A 24,648-nucleotide genomic window follows, 5' to 3' on the forward strand; every position below is an offset into this window, starting at 1 on the left:
AAGAATTCTAACATGGTATAATTCTTTGCCATTTTTTATATAGGACTTTCCTTCAAGATTGTTACTGTCTATATTATGTGTCCATGTAGGAAAATTCCAAAAGATTTCTGCATAATCAACTTAAGCCTAAAAAGATTAGAAAGTCTCTATATTTGATTTTTTTTTTATCCTTGAGTGTATTTTAGAATTTAAAAAGATGATTTTTTTTCTATGAAATAGATTAGTCTCAAAATATTCAGTGTGTTTTAAACTGTGATTATATTTTCTTTGGTCTGAATTAAAATATAAATTGTCAGTGAATATAGATCATTAAGATATATATTGTCCTGGGTCCAAATGATAATAAATTATCAAGAAATATTAAATAAAAATGATATTAATATTTTTGCAATAAATCAAAATAAAATTATCTTATTTATATCACCACTGAGAAGTGAAAGTATTTCCCATTAAAAGATAGACTACCTAGGAGCAAATATCTGGTTTACAATATCACATCAAAGAGATTAAAAAGTGATAAAAGAGAGTAAGTTCAAAGTGAGAAGGTAGTATAAATTCATTATATTTGTGTGTGTGTTTATCAATCATATTTTAGCATAGAGAAGAGAAAGAAACACACATAATTCAATGTCATTACACCATACCCAGGACAAGTTTTTTTCAATAACTTGCTAGTATGAAAATTTGTGTTAGGTTTTGGTCACATTTCTTCATTTAGTTTTTCTTTTATTTGGCAAATCTTTAGGACCATCTAGGTATTACTGGGTGGATAAGATTTTCTTCGTCCAGACAAAAACTGTGATTGTGACATTATTTGCCTTAAGTGAGACAAGAAAAGACTTTCAAGAATTATGTAATTTAACTTTTGAGTAAGTATATTTATACAGCACAAACATAAAATAATTTGTTCATGAAGGGTGAAATACCATGACCAAAGATATCACAACCCCCCCTTAAATTCTATAATGTACATTCAACAAAATAAAGAAGTGAAAATTTCATGCAAAAATTTGCTTATAAAAAATATAAGCCTCGGATTGCTTTTTGGTGAAATCTGTTCTTCTTTTATCTGCATATTTCTAGTCTCAATATACTAGGCTAAGTGTTTTATAAAATTAAATTGGATTAAAAAATAATTTTAGTATGAATGAACAATGCACTAATAGGTAAAGAGTTGCTATTTTTTAAAGTAATATACTTTTACAAGACAATACACCCGAAAATTTCTTACCAATACTTGGATTTAGTTATGCTGGAAATTAAGCTGTCTCTGGGGTGTAAATGTGATTCCAGTACAAATGAGAAATTATACTAAGATTTATTTATTCTTGTACAGCAATTTCAGGTATAGATGGAATTCAAGTGTGTATATGATTGTGTGATTCTGTGTGTGTGTGTGTGCTAGGACTATATTATTCATTGGTTGCCAGACAGAAGGCAATTGAATGTTGTTTCATACGTTTAATTGAATGCTACAGATATCTATCACATATGGGTAAGAAATGATAGCCAAATGTCATCAGCAAATTCACAATAAAAATACTCAACTTAAATGAATACATTGTGCTAAGCCGACAGTAAAATATTTCCTATACTTGATGTGTGTATTTTAATAAACTCTCACACACATAAATTTATTAGATTCTAGACCTTGGTTCTTTTCTTCAATTTTATTCATTTCTCCGAAGTGTGGACACAGCAAATACAGTATTTTCTTATGATCCACATGCCCCTAAATATAACTAATTCTTACTGGACTTATTAGAAAGGAAGAAGCCAACTCATATCTCAGTCAGAAGTAAAGAAATAGTACTAAAAACAACTCTGCAAGTGTATCATAGTTATCTACCCTTGTAGGGTAGAAAAGACACATTATCATATGGTACTCTTCTTAGTGGTTACAATTCACTCAACCTGATTATCTTATTAAGTCAAAATCTGAGTAAAGTTTTTATGACAAGACTGGTGAAATCAGCTTATTTTCCAGAATACAGGGGCATAGGTTGGACATTCTCTCCAAGTGACTTTAGAAAGAAGAAATCTGTGGGTCATTAGATAACCAGCCCCCTGATTGGGTTGTGCTTAATGGTCCTCAGCAGAACACAAATTGCCTCCCAGGTAGAAATTATTGTAACATTAAAAGTAAGCAAAGGATTACTACATATATTCCTAAGAAAATTTTGAGCACTCTTAGATGAACAAGAACTAGAAGAAATGGAATTTTCAGATACAAAGAGAAAGGATGTTTAAAGGGAGTAGCACAATTTTATGAAAACAATCTGCTACCTCTGTAATTCACATATCATGAGCACAATTTGCAGTATATTGAAAAGTGCCTAATTCCGTATATCTACGAGCTGAATAGGTACTGAAGAGCCAGCAGTAGATGAGTAGAACAGTAACAAAATCAATATGAATACTGATTTCCTGACTCTTTTTGGAACTTCCAGTATGTTTTCACATTTTTGTCAGGTTTAAATATTTCCATGAAGACTTTCATCAATTTTTTTATGATAGTCTATTATTAAAATAAGTTTTCAAATGGACAGCTCTCATTACTGACTATCCTTCTCACAAAGACCTGGATAAAAGATATGAAAAGATAGTTGTTGTAGGAATAGAGCATACTCATTCTATCACTTTTTAAAAATTTAATTCAATTTAGTTTTTAGGGAGGTTGATTATTCTCAGCTCAATGTCAGAAAACACCTTCTACAAAAGCTCTTGTTGGGGGTTCTACTTGTTTTATTTTTGTCTAAAATGAAAAATGTAGATATCGAATACATATTTCATGTATCTATTGCTGTAACATTCAATAAAATTCACTTTAAGTTAGTGTACACCATGAGTGATGTATTCACGTTCAAATCATTCTGATGCTGAAAATAAAATCAGTCACTGAAAAGCTTTGGTGATTTCCCAAAATGCTTGTTTGCCAATACGTCTGCTTTGTATCCATCACCCTGTTAGAGTAGAATGCTGGCTAAACAGAATTATCAGTCCTATTCTTCAGAAGTCTACGTGGCACAGACATAGCCTTTCCCAAATACTAATTAAAATTGAAGCAAGCAATCATATATACTTTTGGGAGGAAAAAAAAGTCCAGATTAGGAAAAAACACTATATCAGAAGAAGTGATGTAGTTATATTAGCAACAGAATATACAATAACAAGTCTTTCGTGGAGGAGCATGCCTAAAAAGAGAAATTGTTGCTTAAAACTCAGCACTAACATGGACAAGTTAAGCTCAAGAAATACATTAAACATCACCGAGGTTATTTACTGATATATTGCTTGCCTGATTTGTTTTCGGATGTGCTTAACAGCCAAATGGTCAGATCAAGGTAAGAAAGAGATCAGCTGCAAAAGTTCAGAATCACAGCTTCCTCTCTTACCTTCCACTGAGGAGGAAGCCGATAACCACTGCCAACAAAATGACTCCCACTGTCACAGACACAGCAATTATAGGAATCTGGCTTTGATCACTGGATGCTGCAACTGCTGATAGGAGACACAGAGAATGGAGCTTGTGGTTAAAGTGATCATATTCATTCAAAAGAAGAGCTGCTTAATAGTTGGTAATCAATTCATGGTTTAAAGCAATTCACCCACACTTGGCTGAGATTTCCCTCTAATATTTCTTCTCAAAAGTGTGTAATTGAAAAGGCATCTTTAGGAGAAAATATTTACTCTCCAAATGGAAATTCGAAAGCATCACTAAGTCACTGATTATTTCCTTGTCATCATAAAAAATGAATGTATGTTATTTGCATAGTATTCATCTAGGGGCCTTAGGTTTATAAGATGAAATGAAACTTCCTCCTTGACTTTAAACACTTTAATCTAAATCCGATAGGTATATGAGCTCTAACATTAGAGTCTGCATATTACTGTTCCCCATAGACATAGCTTCAAATGCAAAATAATGTGATTATAACCTGACAGAAGTTAAATATAACATCATTATTCTAAATATAATTTTAAAAATATAATTTCAAGCAAATTATAATCAGTAAGTATATTTTATAAGTAGGATCACTTTTTGAAAAATGTCAAGGCATACATTTCAAACTTTGAGAAACCTTAGGATTAGGATTAGATGCACTTCCATAAGCTTTTCTATAAATATGTGGATTAACATTTTGAAATATTTTATATTTTAACAAACAATTGCCAAAATAAGAAGAATATGGAAATGATTATGTAGTTGTGCCTAAATAAGCAAAGGAATTTTTCTTTTGTGGTAATAACTAATGCCGATTAAAATAAGAAACACAAAGAGCAAAATAAATTTTACTGATGTTCTGAAACATTCCTCAATAGGCTACCTAGAGTGCTTCTTGTTTAAGGGCATGATTATTTTGATAATTTCCAAGTAGCACTAGTTCATCTCCATGGTATCAAATTTTAAGTCACCCAAACTAGTACCAATCATACTTTCCATGTTTGTTTTTTAGTCCCTTACCAGATCTTGGCCCACCAATAGTTTTGGGTCTCCAATCACTTTTGTTTCTTTTCTGGTTGCCTTGCCCTTGGTGACTCTCTGACCACCTTTTTGCACTGATCTGCACTTTCAATCATTTCAGACTAGAATTTAGAGCCTAATATTCTCTCTTTTTGGGTAATAATAGTTGTAATTCAATGCCTCATTACCCTGTTTTCTCCTATTCTCTGATGCTGAGGTCTGTGGTAAGGAATTTAGTTACTGGCATGGAGTATAAATGCGGTAGACAAAATTACCACACTGTCACTAGTAGCCTTCCCCAAGATATGCTTTATTAATCTCTAAACTAAGATTACTACTACCATTGTTTTTGTTGTTGTTGTTGTTGTTGTTGTTTTGTGTTTTTTTGTTTTGTTTTGCAGGGGACACTGTTTCTAGAGAAAACCATGCAGCCCTGCAGACATGGACTGTGTAAATCCAATGTTATTTTGAGTGGGCTGCAACTGTGCTTGAATGCCTTTGATTTTCTCTTATCATTTTCCTAACAAAATCATCCGTGAAATGGATTGGGGAATGACTGGTCAGGTAAGGGTCATAAAGAATAATTATGACTCATAATAATGAATATGCTAATAAAAAATGAGTCCTCTTTATTTTCTCAGTGCACTAATGCATTTTCACTTCTCATGTTTTAGGAATGCTAAATTTTATAGATAAAAGAGTGATCAAATCTGAACTTGATTAAATATAAGTACATAACTTCGATTGCTTTACCTAACTCCATTGTTAAAGCCTCTCCTGTCTCTTCCAAGACCTTGCTCCTTTGAAGTTCTTCCTCCAGGAAGGATTTCTGTTTCATTATAGACTACTTTTCTGCAACTTATAAGCCTGAACAGATATCTCCTTTTGGAAGAAATACATCCTTACACCTAAACTTACTGTTATTAGTTCAATCTGAATTTGAAAACAGGTCTGATATTTAGAACACATACGGGCAAAAAAAGCTATTTAACATTTCCTTTATCTCCACTTAGGGATAATTTCCCTGGATAATTATATTTCTGTAAAAATTATGGATAATACATACAAAGCACTTAGCAGAGTGCTTCAATTACTGACAGCCTTAAATAAATAGTGGATATTATTTCTGTTTATTATTTCCTGCTCTATTACCATTCTTATTATTTCCTATTTGCCAGTTTCTTGACTAAGTGATCTGGGACCAGACTCATCTTCTGAGAGCCAACAGTATTAAATTCTCTCTGAAACTTTTCTTCTCTGCCTTTGAGTTCTACGCATGATATATTTGCTAAACGCAGTAAGTACTTCTCCACCTACCTTATCCTGTACTATAATGAAGAATTTGATTTTTTTGAACATATACCTCATCCTTGAAACTATTTTCTTCTCGGTCTCTTTGGTATCAGACAAGCTGATTTCATTCTGTCCCTCTCTGAAGCACTGTTTTATCAGTTGTATGGGTTGCACATTCTTTCCCACATCTTCCCTGTGAGTGATTCTTGGTGAATGCTCCCTCCTGATCCTCCTTGCTTTTCTACTTCTGCCTTTCTCTCTTCTTCTCTCCCATTAGCCCTCCCTCTCATGGATATTTCTTTGCCCATGGAATCAGTTAACAAGTACCAACTGAAGGGTCACAAATTTATATCTCCAACACTTATTTCTCTCCAAAGCATCACTCTACTTTTTAAAAACAGCCTATTTTCCCCTTTTATTTGGATGTTATTGTGATATAAAAGTAAACATGTTTAAAATTGATCCTTATACCACTCCACCTCCAAGGACATTAACAAAAACACATCAACAAATAAACATACCATAACTCAGACTAACAAACCAAACTTATTAAATCTCTTTCTGATTTCTTTTAATGATCACTGAATTTTTCTTAACCTGTATTTTGCCCAAAATTTACCATTTTTTTGTATTTCTTTTATGTTTTTTCTTTATGCATCTGCCTTTTCATTCAATATTCACCTATTTGATTCAAATGAGTATAATCAAAATGCTGAAACATAGTTCACAGTGTTTCAAGTGTACCCTTGTTTTTTATGTACTCATATTAAATATCCAAAAGTATTATTTGATCATATTTCCGTGATAATAACTTAACAGTTATGATCCACTACTACCTACGGAAGAAAATATTCAAATCTCGGTCTAGCATTCAAAAGCCCTTCTAATTTGACTCTAACAGTTCTTTCTGGTGTCACTGTGTTGGTTCAAGAACTCTCACAGATAAGGTTTTGCAGGAAGGCGGCAAGATTATTCAGAGGTAGGGGTAAAATCAGGGTAACTTCAGGCTGATTGAAGGATTTATTAAATGTGAGAAAAAGTATGGGTTCTTGGTTGTGTCGAATGCTTCATATTTAATAATTTCCAAAACCTAATTTAATAATGTACTAAAATAATGCACCCATGTATGGGATAATATTTTGCATTAAAATAATTGTTAATAGTATACCAACAAATTTCAAATATTTAAATTAATACATTTTGGAAAAATATTTTATAAGTAATGTCAAATCACAAACATTCATATTTCTATGTTTTTATCTGAAGTCCACTAGCATCATATCTTTTTGCATAATAGGCTGTGAGAAAGAATTTAAAATGCATTTTCAGGCCGAGCCCGTGGCTCACTTGGGAGAGAGCGGCGCTACCGCCGTGGGTTCGGATCCTATAAGGGAATGGCCAGTGCACTCACTGGCTGAGTGCCGGTCACGAAAAAGACAAAAAAAAAAAAAAAATGCATTTTCATTTATTATCATTTTAAAAATTTGAATCATTTCCTAAGTTCCCATCGTAGGTTTTAATTATTGACTATTTAATGTGCACTGATTAATTCGTGAGATGAGCTACTTCTAATAGGAAATAATTCATCAAGATTTTGTCTTGTTTATTCCTTGTCCTGATAACATAAAAAATACTATTAATTATATTAACTATGATGAAAATATAGAATTTATATGGTACTGTCAATTCTGTCAATCCCTTCATACTTGGTCATTCTTTAGCATTGAAAAAAATTCTTAGACCCAGTATGAACCATGATTAACATTTGAAATTATTGTTAAATTTTCAATCCTTGATGATGCTCTAGTCACTCATGTTTTCCATTTTTTCATGTATGTTTATTAGAAGTCAGTTGATTGATAATATAGTTTTGAAAGAATAGCTAAAGAATGTTTGGAAAACACTTAAAAGCAAATTTTCAAACAATGTAACACACTATAAATCACTCCCATTGTAATTCTTTTCATATCACAATGTAACAAAATTGTAACAATTATAAACATTAATATTATTTAATAAATAAAAATGTTTCTTTAAAAAATATATACATTTCCACTATCTCTGTGATCTTTAAGGTAACATATCTTGAGAAATCACAGTTACCTTACCTTGCTTCTCACAGTCCTGGCTGTAAACCCATATGACATGGATATTCTCTAGATTTTATTGCCTTAGCTACATATTTGAACAGTCATTCAGGACAAAAAGATTTGTTAGAGCCAGATTATAAGGTCTTTTGAAGGCCAGGCTGAGAACTTGGAATCTTTCTCTCACACGGTAAGTATCTATTAACTTTCTTTATTAGGAAAACCTTATCAAAGTTTACAAAAAATAAAATTTTCAATAAACAGTATGGGTATACTGTAATCAGGAAAATTTAAAACAGCATGGCAGGCAAATAAGCACATGAAAAGATGTTAAACATCTCTTACTACAGAGAAATACAAACTAAAACCATCATGAGATATCAATACTGTATCCAAAATGACTAACAAATAAATAAATAGGGACAGCACCAAATTCTGATGAGGATATGGAGAAACTGACTCATATGTTGTAGATGGGAATGTAAAATGATACAGCCACTCTGGAAAACTGTTTGCCAGTTTTGCCACATTACACATTAAATTATCATATGATCCAGTGATTGTACTTTTGGGAATTTATCCCAAGAAAATGAAAACTTATGTTGACACACAAATATGTACAAAAATGTTAAATAGCATCTTTATTTGTAATAGCAAAAACTGGAATCAGCCCAGATATTCTTCAGTAGATGAATGATTAAACAAACTGTGACACACAGATCCCATGGAATACTAATCAGTAAAAAAATAAACAAATTTGATACACACAACAACCTGGATGAATCTCCAGGGAATAATGCTGAGTGAAAAAAAAAAAAAATCCAAACTAAATGATCACATACTGCATGATTCCAAAACATTTTTGGAATATTAAAATGTTAGAAATGAAGGACAGATTAATGGTTTCTGGTAATTAGTGATAGCATGGGAGTTTTTCCTGAAGGCAGGGGGTTGTGGGCATAAAAGGGCAACACAGGGGATCTTTATCATGTTGGCACTGTTTGGCATCTTGACTGTTGTGGTAGATGCAGGACCTAAACAACTGACTTAATTGTATAGAACATAATACACACACATTTCAACACACACCTATACAAAGGAGTACAGGAATGTGATTAAGAGCTGTGGATTGTATCAATGTCAATATACTGATTGTAGTCTTATGCTATAGTTTTGCAAAATGTTACCATTAGGGGATACTAAGCACTGTACTTTTATACACAATAAATTTAAAATAAAGAGGATAAGTCAGTTGTAAAGCATAAACTAAAGCTTGGGAGAGAAAGCATGGTTGGAGATTTTCCACCCAAATCCTCACATTAAATAGTCTTTCTAAAATGAATGTGTTTGCATACCTATTATTCCTTCCATCTATATTTAGTTTTAGGGCTATGTTTTGACCTACAAGATAATGTAGATGAAAAAGAAAAGCACTTCATAACAATTTCACTTCCTTGTATACGAGTGACTGAAGTATAGTATAAATTAATAAATAATATTTTTTAAAAAATTAAGCAAGTCAATAACAAAGTATGCCAAGGTGTCATTATTATGTATCATTGTTATGAATTGAGTAACCAATTAAACAATACTTTTTTAAAAGTACACTCAAGGTAATTTTAAAATATTTTTCTGTCCTTACATATCTAAATGACAAAACAGACTTTTCTTAGTAATACTGACTCATTTAAGCCAGTATTAACTGTCATCCACCATTTTTTCAAAATGGTACCTTTCTCTGTGTAAAATCCAGTGGATTAACTCTTAGAAAGCTATTTTTTAAGTAATACAAATTATTTTCCAGGTATTGCAGTTAAACATGCTTTAAGCAGAAGTGCATCTTGATTTTCTATAGGGCCATATTATAGAGGTTTATTCAAATTTTAACTTAATAATTCTACTATTTTTTACAAAGTAAACCTAGTAACTAACTCTCATTTTGTTGATTTCCAAAAAAAAAGAAAACATGCATTTTATTTTCTTCATTTTAAAATTACTAGTTCTATAAATTGGATTTAGAAATCATATATACACACACACACACAGACACACACACACACACACACACACACACTCTTTCCTCATAAAAAAGTTTAATAGTGTTGGTTCTTTCATCTATAAACAAGGCAATTTATCGTCTTCTATTTCTGTTTTAATGTGTTTGCATTAGGACAAGTAATTAATATAAATATTTTGTCAAAATTAGAGGAAAATGTTTTATGCTATTTTACGAGAAAAATGATATGAAAAGGGTGTTCAAGAAATGTTTCCAGGTTTTCCATTCTAAGATAGTGCTAGAGATTTAAATTTTTTAAGAAATTAAGCTGATTTCTGAGAGTACCATTTTTTTTTTCCAAATTCAATGTTAATGAAAGCTCTCTGTGGAATTTTCATAGGAAGACTAAGACTAGTACCATAGTTCAATAAAACAAGTAAAAAGTAAATGGCAATAATTCAATAAAGTATAGCAGCAGTGGAAAGAAAGTCTTTAAAAGCAAGTCTAAACATTCTTAAGGATCTCCTGATGTAGCACCTTCCAGTAGACTAAATGCAATGACGAGCAGGGACCAATGTGTTAACCCGCAGACCCACCATAATAGCATGACAGATGCTTCCTACCTGAAGGGGTCATGCCTGGGAGAGGGAAAGGGAGAGGAAGACTGACAGAGTGCCCAGTGAGGGTATTGATCCACTGACTCTTTTCTGGTAACCATTACAGAGACATGAGTTGACAGTAATTAAAATGACTTACACACTGGGACGGTTTCAAACTCAAATCTTCGACTGAAGACACCATAGCCTGCTGCTGTACGTGCTCGAATTTGGAAGACATATACTGAAGCTGGTTTCAAGCCCTCTGCAGTAATAGTTGTCTCTTTAGATTTGATAATTGTGTAGCTGGTCTCTTGGTCCTTGGGTTGCATGTGTACATATAATTAAAAATAAAAAAGCCAACACATGAGTTACAAATGACAGAACAACTTAAAATCATAGATCAGAAAATGAACCAGAAAACCAATGGACGCTCTATTAGTACAAATATAATGTTTTACAAAAAAAAATTCCTACACACCCTAGGTGTGCCATATTTATACAGAATCTTAAAGTGTTTTCTAGGGCTCAGAGTGGTGTGTGACATTCTTTCTAACCATTCACCACCATACTTGTCTTTGGCAAAAATAAAAATGTAAGATTTTTGAAATACAATTTTGCAGGAGATATTAGTTTACAGATTATTTTAGTATTGTTATTTGTGTACTTGTTTTCCTTGGAAATATTTTCTTAGAGCATATCTAACATGATGCCTTTTCATGGAGAATGTTGACAATTTCTCACACACTGCAAGGTTAGAGTTATGCTTTAATTAGGGTCAATCAGAATTCTAATTGTATTTAGGGCTTGGGAGAAGAAGTAATTATTTCACTGGAGTACTTTAATTTCAATTCACTAAGTCTAAACAGAAAGCATCAAAGAAAAAGAGCAAATAATCAAAACTTTTTTTTTCTTTTTTTAAAAATTTCCTATTTTTAGGGAGGGGGAGCTAGGTAAGTAGTGAATGAAGATGGAGTATGAAAAATATTGGAGGGATGGTCTTGGAAACTGAAATAAACAAACAAACAGAAAACAGTTTCTATTTTGATTGCTAACAAATGTTTAGACTAACCATCCATAATTCCTCATCATCTGTCCAAAGTTACCGCACTGAATTTAGTCTGGACACTGAAACCAAATGCTAAAATACAACAGGTCCAGTTTTGTTTTAACCCTCAGTTTCCTTATCTGCAAAACTGGGGTAGAAACTGTTGCCTGGGTTTCTTCAAAGAGATGTTGCAAGAATGAAACTGGCAATATGTGTGAAAACACTATTTAGTTTATTAAAAGTAAAATATATGTTTTAATTTTTATAGTTATTATTTTAATTTTTTTTCTCAACTCTTTTAATTGAACACATCAAAGTTGACTTCTAACCACTTTCTGTATTACCACCAATACTAGGTAAAATATACAACCTATAAACATTCTTCTTTTAAAGCAATTTTTCACTCCTCATTTAATATGTTTAGACAAGTAAAATTATCTTAGAGTTAAGTACATCCAGATTTCTCTCTGAATAAGTATGGTTTAATTTCTAATTCAAGTAGGTTTCAAATGATTGATCCTTAGTTTTTTAATGCACAGATTAATTTAACTGCCTAAACTTTAAAGTGTTTAGGAAATTTTATTAGAGTTTTACAAACAATTCAAAGTAGGTAATTAAATCCTATAAAACTTTACCTCGTAATACCAGTCAATTTCTTCATTCACAAACATTTATTGATCTTCTACTATCTACTCTACTGTCTACTCTATTACCCCTTCTATATGCTAGGAGTACGGCAGTAAGGAGACAATTTCTTGATGTGTTCCTTTTAACAATTTTAAATAGCTTCTATAAACTATTGTGGTTACTGATTGATCTGAGCATGCTCTGGTTTAAGTCTGAATAAACCTGGTAATATTATTATTTCTCAGTACTATTGAGAATAAATAATATTACTTCTCAATAATGTTCTACTTTCCAGTTTGGCTATGATTGCAGCAGTAACTTTCAGTAACAAATGATTAAATGTCTGTTTGCTGTATTACTTTTACTTGTTTAAAGGGAATGTAACTTGGTGAAAAATTGTAGTCAAAACTAAAGTATGAGATTCCGATATAATTATGATTTTTACATAAAATATTAACATAATTTATGGTGTAAAATAAAGCTTTTTTTAAAAAAAAAGAACATGGGAATAACAGTATTAGGATTCCAGCAATGCCATTAACTAAGTAGATGTGTAGATGTGGGTACATAACTCTGAAATTCAGATTATTCTTTTTTAAAATGAGGACAAAATTATTTATCAAGAGTATTGCGAGGAGATAGAGATTTATATAATATGCATACCAACAAGCACAAGCTCTGCAATATAATAGGCCCTCGGTAAATTTATTTACTCTTAACTCTATAGCATGATGGTAAATTCTTCCATTGAAAAGTAAAAACAAAATTTTTAAAAGCTTACATGGTTGCAAATCCTAACTATTGAAGGCACAATGAATACATTTTGTAAAAATATTAGAAATTAATACTTTTTCCAAAAAGGTAAAAAGCATTAAAATAAAACTGAAATGCTGCTCCTTGAAATAATATATGATGCAATATCAATTGCATAACATCACACAACATTGTTTCTGATTTGAAGACTAATATTATCTATGCCTCAGTTGTTCGTTATCTAGGGTCTAATTGTACACTGTCTCTCTGAGTTGGCCAAATACTGTATTAGTGAAGAGAATTTAGCAAAGCATATGTCTAAGGGGTCAAAACGAATTAACACATATACACTGTAAATGATGTAAGTATCTTCCAAAATTTACTTCTGTTCCACTCCTTTAAATCACTCTTATATTGTAATTTTCTTAATATTACAAATGCTACATACAAATCTCCAACACCCACAATCACCTGGCTGCCAGTCCTTACTCAGGGCAGTGGCTTTTGCTGCCTTCATGCCCCAGCTGAGCAAATGAGCTACATTCCCAAGCTGCTTAGCAAACACTGTTCACATGCAGTGAGGGGAGGGCCTCAGCAGAAGGAGCCAGCTGGCAAACACTGTGCCAAGGAGCAGCTTCCCTTTGCTTCTGCCTTTAATTAAGAGATGGCAATGGGCCCATCACCAGGCAGGAGCAGAGAAGCCCAATGACCTCTATTAAGGCAGGGCAATCGCAGGCAGAAATGCCAGCTGGCAAATGCATGTGCCCTGGAAAGCTCTGCCACCTGTGTCTGGCCAAAAGCCATCCAATAAAATGGTGGTGTCATTCTGAAGGTTCACAATGAGCTTTGGAAACCTATCAAGACTCCCACCTCAATACATATTATTAAAGCTCATTATTTTTTTCCTGAAAGTCTTGGGGAAAAAAAAAACTGTATGTGTGTTATATTGGTACACTCAATAATTTGTCTTGACAAAAAGGTGTGGGAATTAATGTCTTCATTGTAAAAAGGAAAACACTGACCAAAAGGATTTAATAATTTCCACCAAAATAATATACTATATAAAGATTTTGCTGTTTTTAAAGCATGTAAGTAGGCAACTTGTTATTTATTTATTGAGGATATGCACAAAAATCTTTTTCCCAAATTATTTTTTGTTACTTTGAGTAATGCAGATAATAGAATATGTTAATAAAGCTTTAAATATAAATTATTAAATATAAGACCAAATTACTAGAAATAATATTAATAGAAGAAAGATTCCCCTACACCACTTGCCGAGTAACTCTTTGTTCTAAAAGCAGCAGCAACTTAAAGAAAAAAAAAGTAGAAGATAAATCCTGGCTCCTGTTGAATATCACATACTTAATGAGGCTCATGCATATGCTGAAGAGTGGTAGTGAAAACAGTCGAAGGTATTCATAACAGAAAAAAGGAAATAGGATTGTTTCTTTAAGGAGAAAAAAGAAAGCTGGACATTGGTCTAGCTAGTTAATTCCGGGGAAGAAAAACAATGCAGGTAAATAACTACTTGACAAACTTTTAGTCTTCCTGCTGTTGAAGTTTATTTCATCTAAGATATTCATACCTTAAATACACAGTTTTTGGTGTTTGGTTGTTTTAAAATTTCATTAAGCATCTCAACTTCTTTTAAAATCAACTTCAATCACAATGAAAATCTGGAAACAGAATATTTGCAGTAAAACTCAGCATGTGCTTATATATATATATATTTTTATATAATTCTACATAATGCAATTCTGCATTAGTATAGAATTTTAAATATAGGTTTCAAAAACTTGAATAGGGAATGTAAACCTTAATTTCACTAATTATTTGTGGATATATCATACATTTAAATTGTAGACCTCTGGAATTTGTGGTGGTGTTTTTGATTACTAATCCCAGAGAAACAGGAATTGGTGAGGAATATTAACATCACTATACTTGATTAGTTCCATTTTTGTTGACAATAAACATTGTAAATCCAAGGTATTCTCTTATTGCCTTCTTGGTAAATAATGTATTCAGTAAAACATATTTTTTTGTGTGTGAAATAAAAGAATAATCATTTATGCTCCCTAATGATCTGATAGTTAGACGTAATACTGCCAGCAAGTCATCCCAAAAGATGACTATTTCAGAAGCAATAATTGACTGTTTATTCATCTTTTAGTAAAATCTATATGTTAACATTTTAGAAACATCCCAAACTTAGAAAGAATATGTAGATAGCCCTCCCCCAGCGCCCCCCCCACACTACTGTTTTATTCTTTTTCATATCTTTCCACAGATAATTGCTGAATCAATGAATGAAAGATGCAAATCCTTAAAAAATCCTTATAATACTATGAAAAATTAACATTCAATATATTTGCCTAAACTCTTATCTATGAATTTGCATAAAATCTTGGATTTTTAAGTGATTTAAATTAATAAGCCATCAGCATTTTTCACGATGATGAAAAGGAAAACCATTTAGTCCCCCTTTCTTCTCCAATGTCCTAGTTTGGGCAGTTTCTTAGGCATCAGAAAGAAAGTTCCTGCCATCCTCTTCACTTTTTTCTGAAAGAGAAGGAGTTATGTCTCTGTGACTTTGGGAGAAGTAATTAAGTGTGTGTAGCTCAGTCCTTCTCTTCTCTTTTGGGATCTATTTGTCTGCATTAAGCGTGTGTTCTTTTCTACTCCTGCTTCCATAGGACCGACACTTCTAGGTCAGGGTCTCCAAGCCACCTTTTAGAGGCTGGTTTGGGCACCCGTCTATCATTTTCTACTCTATCAGAACTCAGCTTGCTTTAAGGAGTGCATGTCATTCCCATGAAGGCTATAGAAAAATCATAGTAGAATGGGCAGGGAGTGGTAGAAAGACTACTGTGTCTACATATCTAAGCCACATACTGCAGTCCAGCTTTGGAAATTGTAAGTTCATCTTTAGCTTCCACCTGAATGATTCCTTTATCAATAGCTCACTTGGTTGGGGGTCCAAAAATGAGTAAAAGGAAACATTACTATATTTAGATCTCAACAACTATTGTGGTAGGCTAGGTAAGCATGAACCTAAGAGACAATTTAGGAAAGAAGAAATCAAGAAAACATAGGGAATATGAGGCACACATTTCTGATTTTCTACACTCAAATTATAAAATAAAGTTTGTACTACAGTGTTAGATATTCGTAAAAAATCTTTTAAAGTTGTATGTTATACGTGGGTCTTATCTACCCATACCTCCTTAGTAGTACAGGTATCATGCCCTGTTACCGGCCATAAGCACACATGATTTTCCTTGTAGCACATGCAGTCCCTACTGAAGATCAACATCTTAAGTGTTTGCAACTTTCAAAATGTCCTATGACTTCGTCTTTTAATGCTGAGAAACCTAGTTAAGCTGATGGTAGACTATACACAGCAGTATCCAGGCATCATAAACTATTTGGCAATAGAAGAACATGAATAGAGTGCTCCCTGTACACTTCTAGCTTCTATAATCATGACTGCAGAATCAATTGTCATTGATTTACACGTAAAATTGTAACATACTCTTCCACAAATTGGATAATCGCAGTTGCTAAAAGGGAAAAGAAAAAAAAAAAGGGAGAAAGGGCATTTTTTATTTTGTTAGTCTCACCTTTTCAAAATACTTGATTTCATACTCCAGGATGATTCCATTGGGGCGATCTGGCTCTTGCCAAGACAAAGAGATGCTGTTTTTTGCAATCTTCCCCTTTTTCACATTGGTGACTGGAGAGGGGGCTGAAAAATAATACAAATAAAGCATAGCATGATTAATAGAGCCTCAAAATTACAACCTGTTCTGTGTATTATGTATATTCACATTTTGGACTGTAGTATAATAAAAATAACAAAAGATTAAATTTGATTTTAACCTGGTAAAAATTTTACTTTCTCTATGTAAGTTTTTGAAAATTATAAAGTTTTAAATATAAATTAACTAAATATACTGTGAATTTTCTCTTAAGAAAATTGTAGTAACATAGAATATTAAGTCCTATTTTCTCCACAAAGTTGAGAAATATAGATAAATTATTTTAGTATTTTGTAAAATGAAGATGTTCTTGATAACCTTTGTATGTTCTATGACTCTAATACTTATAGACTCTGTGTAATATATCCTATTATGCTAACAGATACATGATTATATATATTACCACATTTCCACAACACTCAGGCTCTTTTTCATAATTTGCTACTTTTGAAATCATGTGGGTCTCACAGTCATTAATAAATTTGTATATTAAATATAGTGTGGGTTCTCTTAAAAATATGTTATTAAATATGTGGTGTATATTGAAATCAATAGCAAGTAGAAGTGACAGTTTACTTCATTTCCATTTCCCAAAAATATTTCACTAGAAGTCACAATCACTTATAATGTTCATTGTTATTTGCTACAGTGTCTATTAGATGACTACTTTTCTAATATAAATAGAAAAAATATATATACTATTTTAGATATGTCTGGATATTTTGGGTCCAAAAACATCTGGATATTTGAGTCAAAGTCCATTTTTATCAGTATGTTGAGACTTGTACAGACTCTCTGGGTGTGATAAAATAAAGAGGTGCTGACTAATATTTTTCTGATGTAGATGACCTTTAGTTTTACAATTTTAGCTTTTACAAAAGACAGAGGAAAGAAAAAAAGAAAGAAATCATGGACTAATGAATAGTGTTTGCATATTCATTAGAATAGGGAGTAGTGCGTAATCTGAGGGATATCCCTATCTGAGTAGTGGCAGACACCAGATGAAACTAAATTATACATATATACATACATATAAATATATAACTTCGTAGTATTTTGATTTTTAGCATTGTGCAGACACAATCACATGATACAATTTGTCATAGTTATTTTTTTCCCATTCCTCAGAAAATGTCACTTGGAAAAACAGACTGCAAGAACAATGTTTAGAAGTCTAGACCCAATCATAGTGTGAAACTGGGGTTGCGGGAGAGGTTGATCACTTTAAGACAGAAGCAAGAAGATGTCACTCCTCTGCTTAAACCCTCCAGTGCCTCTCTGTCTCAGCTCAAGAGGAAAAACGAGATTGAAACTGTCTGCCACGCTGCACATTCTCTGCTCTCACCTCCCTCCATTGTTCTTCACCTGCTCTGCCCCAGGCTTTCTATTCTTCCCACACTCCAGACACACTCCTTCCTAATGACCATTGTACTTGGCTTCCCAGCATTCAGAAGCGCTTCTCTCGCAGATTTCTCCACGCCTCTCTCTCTCACCTCTCTTGGGTTCCTCATAGATGCCTTTCACAACTACTCCGTTTAGTTTACAAACCCACTCTCATTTACTTTCAACTCACCGTTCTCTTTGCTTCTTTGGTACTTAATTTTTCTCCTCTGCTCTTGCATTTCACTATCTTAAGTACTGTATATCTTAACTATATTTTTGGTGTTTTTTCAGTTCCCCTAACTATATCAGTTTTATGGGGGCAGGGATATTATTTATTTTGTTCACCACTGAATCCCTAACATCTAGAACAGTGCCTGAGACAGAATGAACCAAGAAATTTGTACAGAATAAATAATTGGTGGTAAAAATTTAAGATAATATATACCATTCCTTTATTTTTAAATTTTTTAAATTTTTAAATTTTTTTATTTTAACTTCTCAATATACATTGTAGATGATTTTTGTGTCCCATTACCCATTCCTCTTTCAACCCCCCACCCCCCACACTATATCATATCTGTTCACTTGTCTTAACAAGTTCAAGGAATTGTTGTGACTGTTGTGTCTTCTTCCCCACTCAATCCTTTATTTATTTGTATATTTATTTGTTTATTTATTTTTAGCTCCCACAAATAGGTGAGAACATGTGGTATTTCTCTTTTTGTGCCTGACTTATTCCACTTAATATAATTTTTCTATGTCCATCCATGTTGTTGTGAACAGTAGTATTTCATTCTTTTGTGTAGCAGAGTAGTTCTCCATTGTGCAGATGTACCACAGTTTCCATCTCCACTCATCTGATGATGGACGTTTGGGCTGGTTCCAACTCTCAGCTATTGTAAATACTGCTGTAATAAACATGGGAGTACAGATATCCCTTTGGCATGATGATTTCCACTCCTCTGGGTATATTGCCAGCATTGGAATAGTTCAGTCATATGGTAGATGTATCTGTAATTGTTTGAGGAAACTCCATACCATTTTCCATAAAGGCTACGCCATTTTGCAGTCCCACCAACAGTGCGTGAGAGTTCCTTTCTCTTTGCAACCTTTCCGGCATTTATTATTCTCAGTCTTCCAGATATTAGCCATACTAACTGGAGTGAGATGGTATTCAAAGTGGTTTTCATTTGCATTTCCTGAATATTGAGTGATGTTGAGCATTTTTTCATGTGTCTGTTGGCCATTTGTATATCTTCCTTTGAGAAATGACTATTCAACCCCTTTGCAAATTTTTTAATTGGGTTATTTGTTTTTGTTTGTTTGTTTTTGCTATAAAGTTGTTAATATTCTGGGTATTAATCCTTTGTCAGATATATATTTTGCAAATATTTTCTCCCATTATGTTGATTGTCTTTTCACTCTGTTGATTGTTTCTTTTCTGTAAAGAAGCTTTTTAGTTTGATATAATCCTATTTGTTTATTTTTCCTTTGGTTGCCTGTGCTTCGGGGGTCATATTCAAAAAGTCTGTACCCACTCACTCTTAATTCCTGGAGTATTTGCCCTATGTTTTCCTTAAGGAGTTTTATTGCTTCAGGATGTGTATTTAATTATTTAATCCATTTTGAATTGATTTTGGCATATGGTGAGAAGTATGGGTCTAGTTTCATTCTCCTACATATCATGAAAATGTCCATATTATCCAAAGTGATCCACAGATTCAATGCAATCCCCATCAAAATTCCAATGACATTTTTCTCAGAAATGGAAAAAAACGATCCAGACATTTATATGGAATAATAAAAGACCACACATAGCCAAAGCAATCCTGAGAAAAATAAATAAATAAATAAAATAAAGCTGGAGGCATAACATTACCTGACTTTAAACTATACTACAAACCTATAATAACCAAAGCAGCATGGTACTGGCATAAAAACAGACACACAGATCAATGGAATAGAATAGAGAACCCAGAAATCAACCCATACACCTACAACAATCTGACCTTTGACAAAGGCACCCAGTCTACATACTGGGGAAGAGACTGCCTCTTCAGCAAATGTTGCTGGGAATTTTTTTTTTCTTTTTTAATTTTTGATCATGACAGCAAACTCAACAATGAAACTCAGGGTGAAGTATGTCTTTCAATCAAGTTAAAATATAAAATACAATGTACATGAGAGCAATATAAGTTAAGTTAACTGTCTAGTGTTTTATATGCTCATAACAGGGTGATAATGTCTTGGTACTTCAATGTGTATTTTTATTCTTTTAATTTCAGAACATGAGGGATATTCAAGTGTGGAGGATGCATATTCTAAGCCTTACCTTGGTTTCTTAGACATGTCTAGTACCACAAAATTTTTTGAAACATTACAAAACACATAGTGTGCTTATAAAATCATAATTGTCTAAATGTATTCTTGAAATTGAAGTTTGTTTATTTCCATTATATTTGTAATTGACTGGCAGTTCTCAAACTCACATTTTGGCATAGGTTTGAAGTCTGTATTGATTCCCAGTGAGAGAAGAGTGATGCCATATATAACACTGTGGACCAAGCATCCAGAAGATGTGATGACATGCAAGAGTAAGCTGTGGGCCCCTGGTTCATCACAGCATTTGTAGCAAAGTTGCAAATTTACTGAAGCAGAGGATTATGGAAGAAATTTTCCCATTTGCAACAGCATGGATGAGCTTGGAGAAACTTATGTTTAAAATGAGCAAAGCACAGAGGGATAAATACCCCACGTTTTACTCATAACTGGGAACTAAGAGAGAAAGAATGAAGGAAAGAAAGACCACAGTGGTGTGTTGGACTTGCAGAGGGAGACAGCATGCACAGGGATACAAAGAGGAGTGGGGGAAAAGGGGATGGGGAGGGCGGTTGGGGGTAATTGGGTGGGGGACATGGGGTATAATCACAATTTGTGGTAATGGGCATGCTACCAGTATGGATCTGGCCATCACATCTTGGGCATGAGTGGTGACAACGAGCTTTGTACCCCATGAATATTCATAACCAATAGAAAAAAAGGATAACAGCAGGTTTCTTGAATGTACTTTGTTCCGTGGTGAATATCTTTATGAATTAACGTGAATCATAAATTACACTCTCTTTCCCATCACCGTGATATATTTGTTGTGTTGCACTTTAGTAAAAATTCAGATAAATACTAAGTTTTCTGACTTCTACACTCACTTTACCACAGTGCAAATATCCTTTTAGATTGATATATTTCTTACAGAGAGCTGTCAGTTTTCATCTAACAGATTGATGGTATTGCCACCTTTCTAGGCATAAAGTATATTTAACATGTATGCTCCATGAAAGTAGAGATTGATTTTGTTTAGTTCACTGCTGTATGTCCAGGACCAGAAAATTACTTAGCATATAGAATTAATTAATACAGTCAGCCCTCCATATCTCTTTGTTCTACATCCCTGGATTCAACCAACCAAGGATCAAAAATAATCACGAAAAAAAAAATAACAACAATACAGATAAAAAAAAAAAAACAATACAGCATAACAACTATTTACATGGCATTTACATTGTATTAGGGATTAAAAGTAATCTAGAGGTGATTTAAAGTAGGAGGGAGAATGTAGATAGGTTATATGCAAATGCTGTGCTACTTTATATAAGGGACTTGAGCATCTGTGAATTTTGGTGTCCGTGGGGTTCCTTGAACCAATCCCTCACAATACTGAGGGATGATTGTATTTGCTGATTGGTTGGATGGATGAATAAATGAATGAATGGCAAAAACATATGTCATCATGTATCATTCAAAACTGAGTTTTTTTTCATCTTAGGTGCACATAATAAGATAATATTAGTTTGAGATTTGTGCTTTATTTTAAACCTTAATAGGTTCTTTAATAACATAATCAATCATCGCCAAGTGAAACTATCAAAAAAAATTAACACAGACACAACTAGCCTAAAGTTGAATACTTTGTCATTTACTTGCATCCATCAAAGTTAAACATAGGTTCTTAAGACTGCTTGATTTAACAAACACCATTGTTTTCTAAACTTAGTTTTTTTTGGTGGCTAAAAATATTTTTTAAAATACTGGTTCAGAATAGCAGGGGTTCAGTAGGCGATACCAATTCTGAGATCAAAATAGTTCAGGAATAATTTCCCTTGTGACAGAGCATCTTGACCTCATCTGGGTAGAACTGATGAAAGTGGGGACACTGACAGCTCATTCTCTGCCCCCTCATCTTTTTATTAAGTAAGCCTAGTATCAAATGAGAATAATGACTTAGGGCATTTCTACTTGTAAAATTTTGATGGATAATGTCAAATCATAAAACTATTACTGTCACTGTGAAGGAAGAGGGAAAAAATACTAAAGAAATCAAGTTGCATAGAAAACAAAATAATTTCTAAAACTTCTGAGTTGTAGCTTTCGGATATGTGGAAATACTCCAAGTAGTTTCTGTATTGTAGCCTCTGTATTGGAGCTGACTTTTGAGTACCAGTATAATACACAAGATACAGATCTTTTTGGTTAATAATTGTTCCCATTACAGACTAATTTTTTCTATGCTTGAATTTTTTAAATAAACATTTAAATTTAGAGTAGTTTTTGTTTACAGAAAAAATAATAAGATGGTAAAGAGAGTTCTCATATATCTTCCACCTAGTGTCCCATATCAGAAGCATATTACATTAATATAGTACATCTGTCACAATTAATGAACCAATATTGATAGATTATTATTAACTAAAGTATATACTTTATTCGGATTTCCTTAATTTTTTCTTAATGTCTTTTTCTGTCTCCAAATCCCATCCAGCATACCACATTACATTTAGTTATCATGTTTCCTTAGGATAATCTTGGCTGTGACCATTTTCAGGCTTTTTGTAAATTTAATGACCTTTACAGTTTGGGGACACACTGATCATGTATTTTGTAGACTGCCTCTCAATTAAGGTTAATATAGTTTTTTTTTTTTTTTTTTTTTTTTTCATGATTGCACTGGGGTTGTGAGTTTTTTGGGAGGAATACCACAGAGGTAAATTGCTATTTCCATTACATAACAAGGGTACATACAACCAACATACCATCATTGTTATTTTAACCTTGATCACCTGACTGATGTAGTGTTTACCACATTTCTCCATTATAAAGTTATCTGTTTTCCAGCTTTCCTTATTGTACTCTTTGGAAGGAAGTCTCTATTTGCAGACGACACTCAAGAAGCAGGGATATATGATCCACTTCCCTGAAGGTAGAGTAACTGCTTAAATTATTGGGAATTCTTCTTCACAGAAAACTTGTATATTCTTTTTCATTTTTTAATATATTTAATAATTTATATCAGTATGGCCTTATGGAATTTTTCGTACTTTAGTTTATAATCTTACACTTTATTTTATTACTCAAATTGTTAACACTTTGGCCATTAGAACTCTTTCAGAGCTCCCACGTCTCCTTGACATACCCCTTTCATTGTGGGTTGTCTATTTGTTTGTTTGTTTGTTTGTTTTCTACATCACTTTCTTACTTTCTAGCATTAGAAGACCATATGCTCCAAGCATATAATGCTTTAGTGCTACAATCAGTCACTTCTCCAAAGAGCACTGGTTTATTTTCTTGGAGAATGGCATTAAAAACCAAGATCTGGGTATTAAGTGTGTTCCTTGCCATTGAGATGTCATTGCTTGCAGGCTGTCTAGCGGACAGAGCAAGGAAAAAATGTGTGCGTATTAACTTGTGTTATTCTATGAGTATTTCTATACATAACCATCTATACCCATATTAAGCTAAACAGTAAGTAAACACTGATGTCACCAACTCTAATCAATTATCACATGGATCATTCTAACCTCTTCACCATACTTACCTGTAACCTCCTACGCCAGCAGTGGCTCTCAACTATCCACCATCCACTTACTTACTAGTTCAATTCCAGTATATATGACCTCAAAGTGACACACTTTCTTCTTGGTTTTGGCACAGCACAGTATTGGTATACTATATGCGAGTATGTCATATATTAAATACGTATATAACAATGAAAATAACGGAATCTTAAAATAAATAAATAATGGTACTGAAGCATTTCAGAGAAATCTAGAAATTTCTAGCACAAAGAATAAGTAAAGAACTGAAAGTCAACTGACTTTTAGTTCCTATTCTACCACCCCTAACTATTTGTTTAAAATGAGAACTACACCAAAATCTTTTAAATAATGCATATGTATATATACACACACACAATTTTATATTTATGTATATATAAGCAGTTATATATGTCAGTTTAATAATTATGAAAACTTGAGTATAATTTGAAGTTTAAATATATTCCTGGGTAAGAATAGACTTTTGAAATAACAGAGAAAGTCTGGGTGTTAGATCTGCTATCTTTGGTGACCCTCTTCACAAAATTTTCTATTCTTTCACTTCTTCACAAAGGAGGGCAGAAAAAGAGAAAGGAGAAAATAGGAAGAAAAACCCTAGATAACCTATTAAATTGAAATATAGCTGTAGAAATTGCAGAGACTTTGCATTACAGCAAAATCCAAAACCTAAATCTAGTCCATTTTTCTTTAGCATATGGTTTCTAAGATGAAAAAGCATTTACATTAGCATAATCGATGTATCTGCTAT

At 32.8% G+C, this 24,648-nt stretch overlaps 1 protein-coding gene across 4 annotated transcripts in view; it reads right to left on the minus strand.

The window, feature by feature from the left end:
* The window catches only part of EPHA5 (EPH receptor A5), a 350,421-nt gene that overhangs the window by 72,723 nt on the left and 253,050 nt on the right, over window positions 1-24,648 (minus strand). For 2 of the 4 annotated variants that reach the window (XM_063108762.1, XM_063108760.1), the window contains exons 6-8: window positions 16,492-16,616; window positions 10,598-10,757; window positions 3,396-3,498 (exon numbers count right to left, since the gene is read on the minus strand). In XM_063108762.1, coding sequence (XP_062964832.1) covers window positions 3,396-3,498; window positions 10,598-10,757; window positions 16,492-16,616 — 388 coding nt within the window. Of the gene's footprint in view, window positions 1-3,395; window positions 3,502-10,597; window positions 10,758-16,491; window positions 16,617-24,648 lie in introns of all 4 variants that reach the window. The other 2 variants (XM_063108761.1, XM_063108759.1) reach the window with 1 other exon arrangement.

Source organism: Cynocephalus volans, chromosome 9 (assembly GCF_027409185.1).
Source record: "Cynocephalus volans isolate mCynVol1 chromosome 9, mCynVol1.pri, whole genome shotgun sequence".
NCBI lineage: Eukaryota > Metazoa > Chordata > Mammalia > Dermoptera > Cynocephalidae > Cynocephalus > Cynocephalus volans.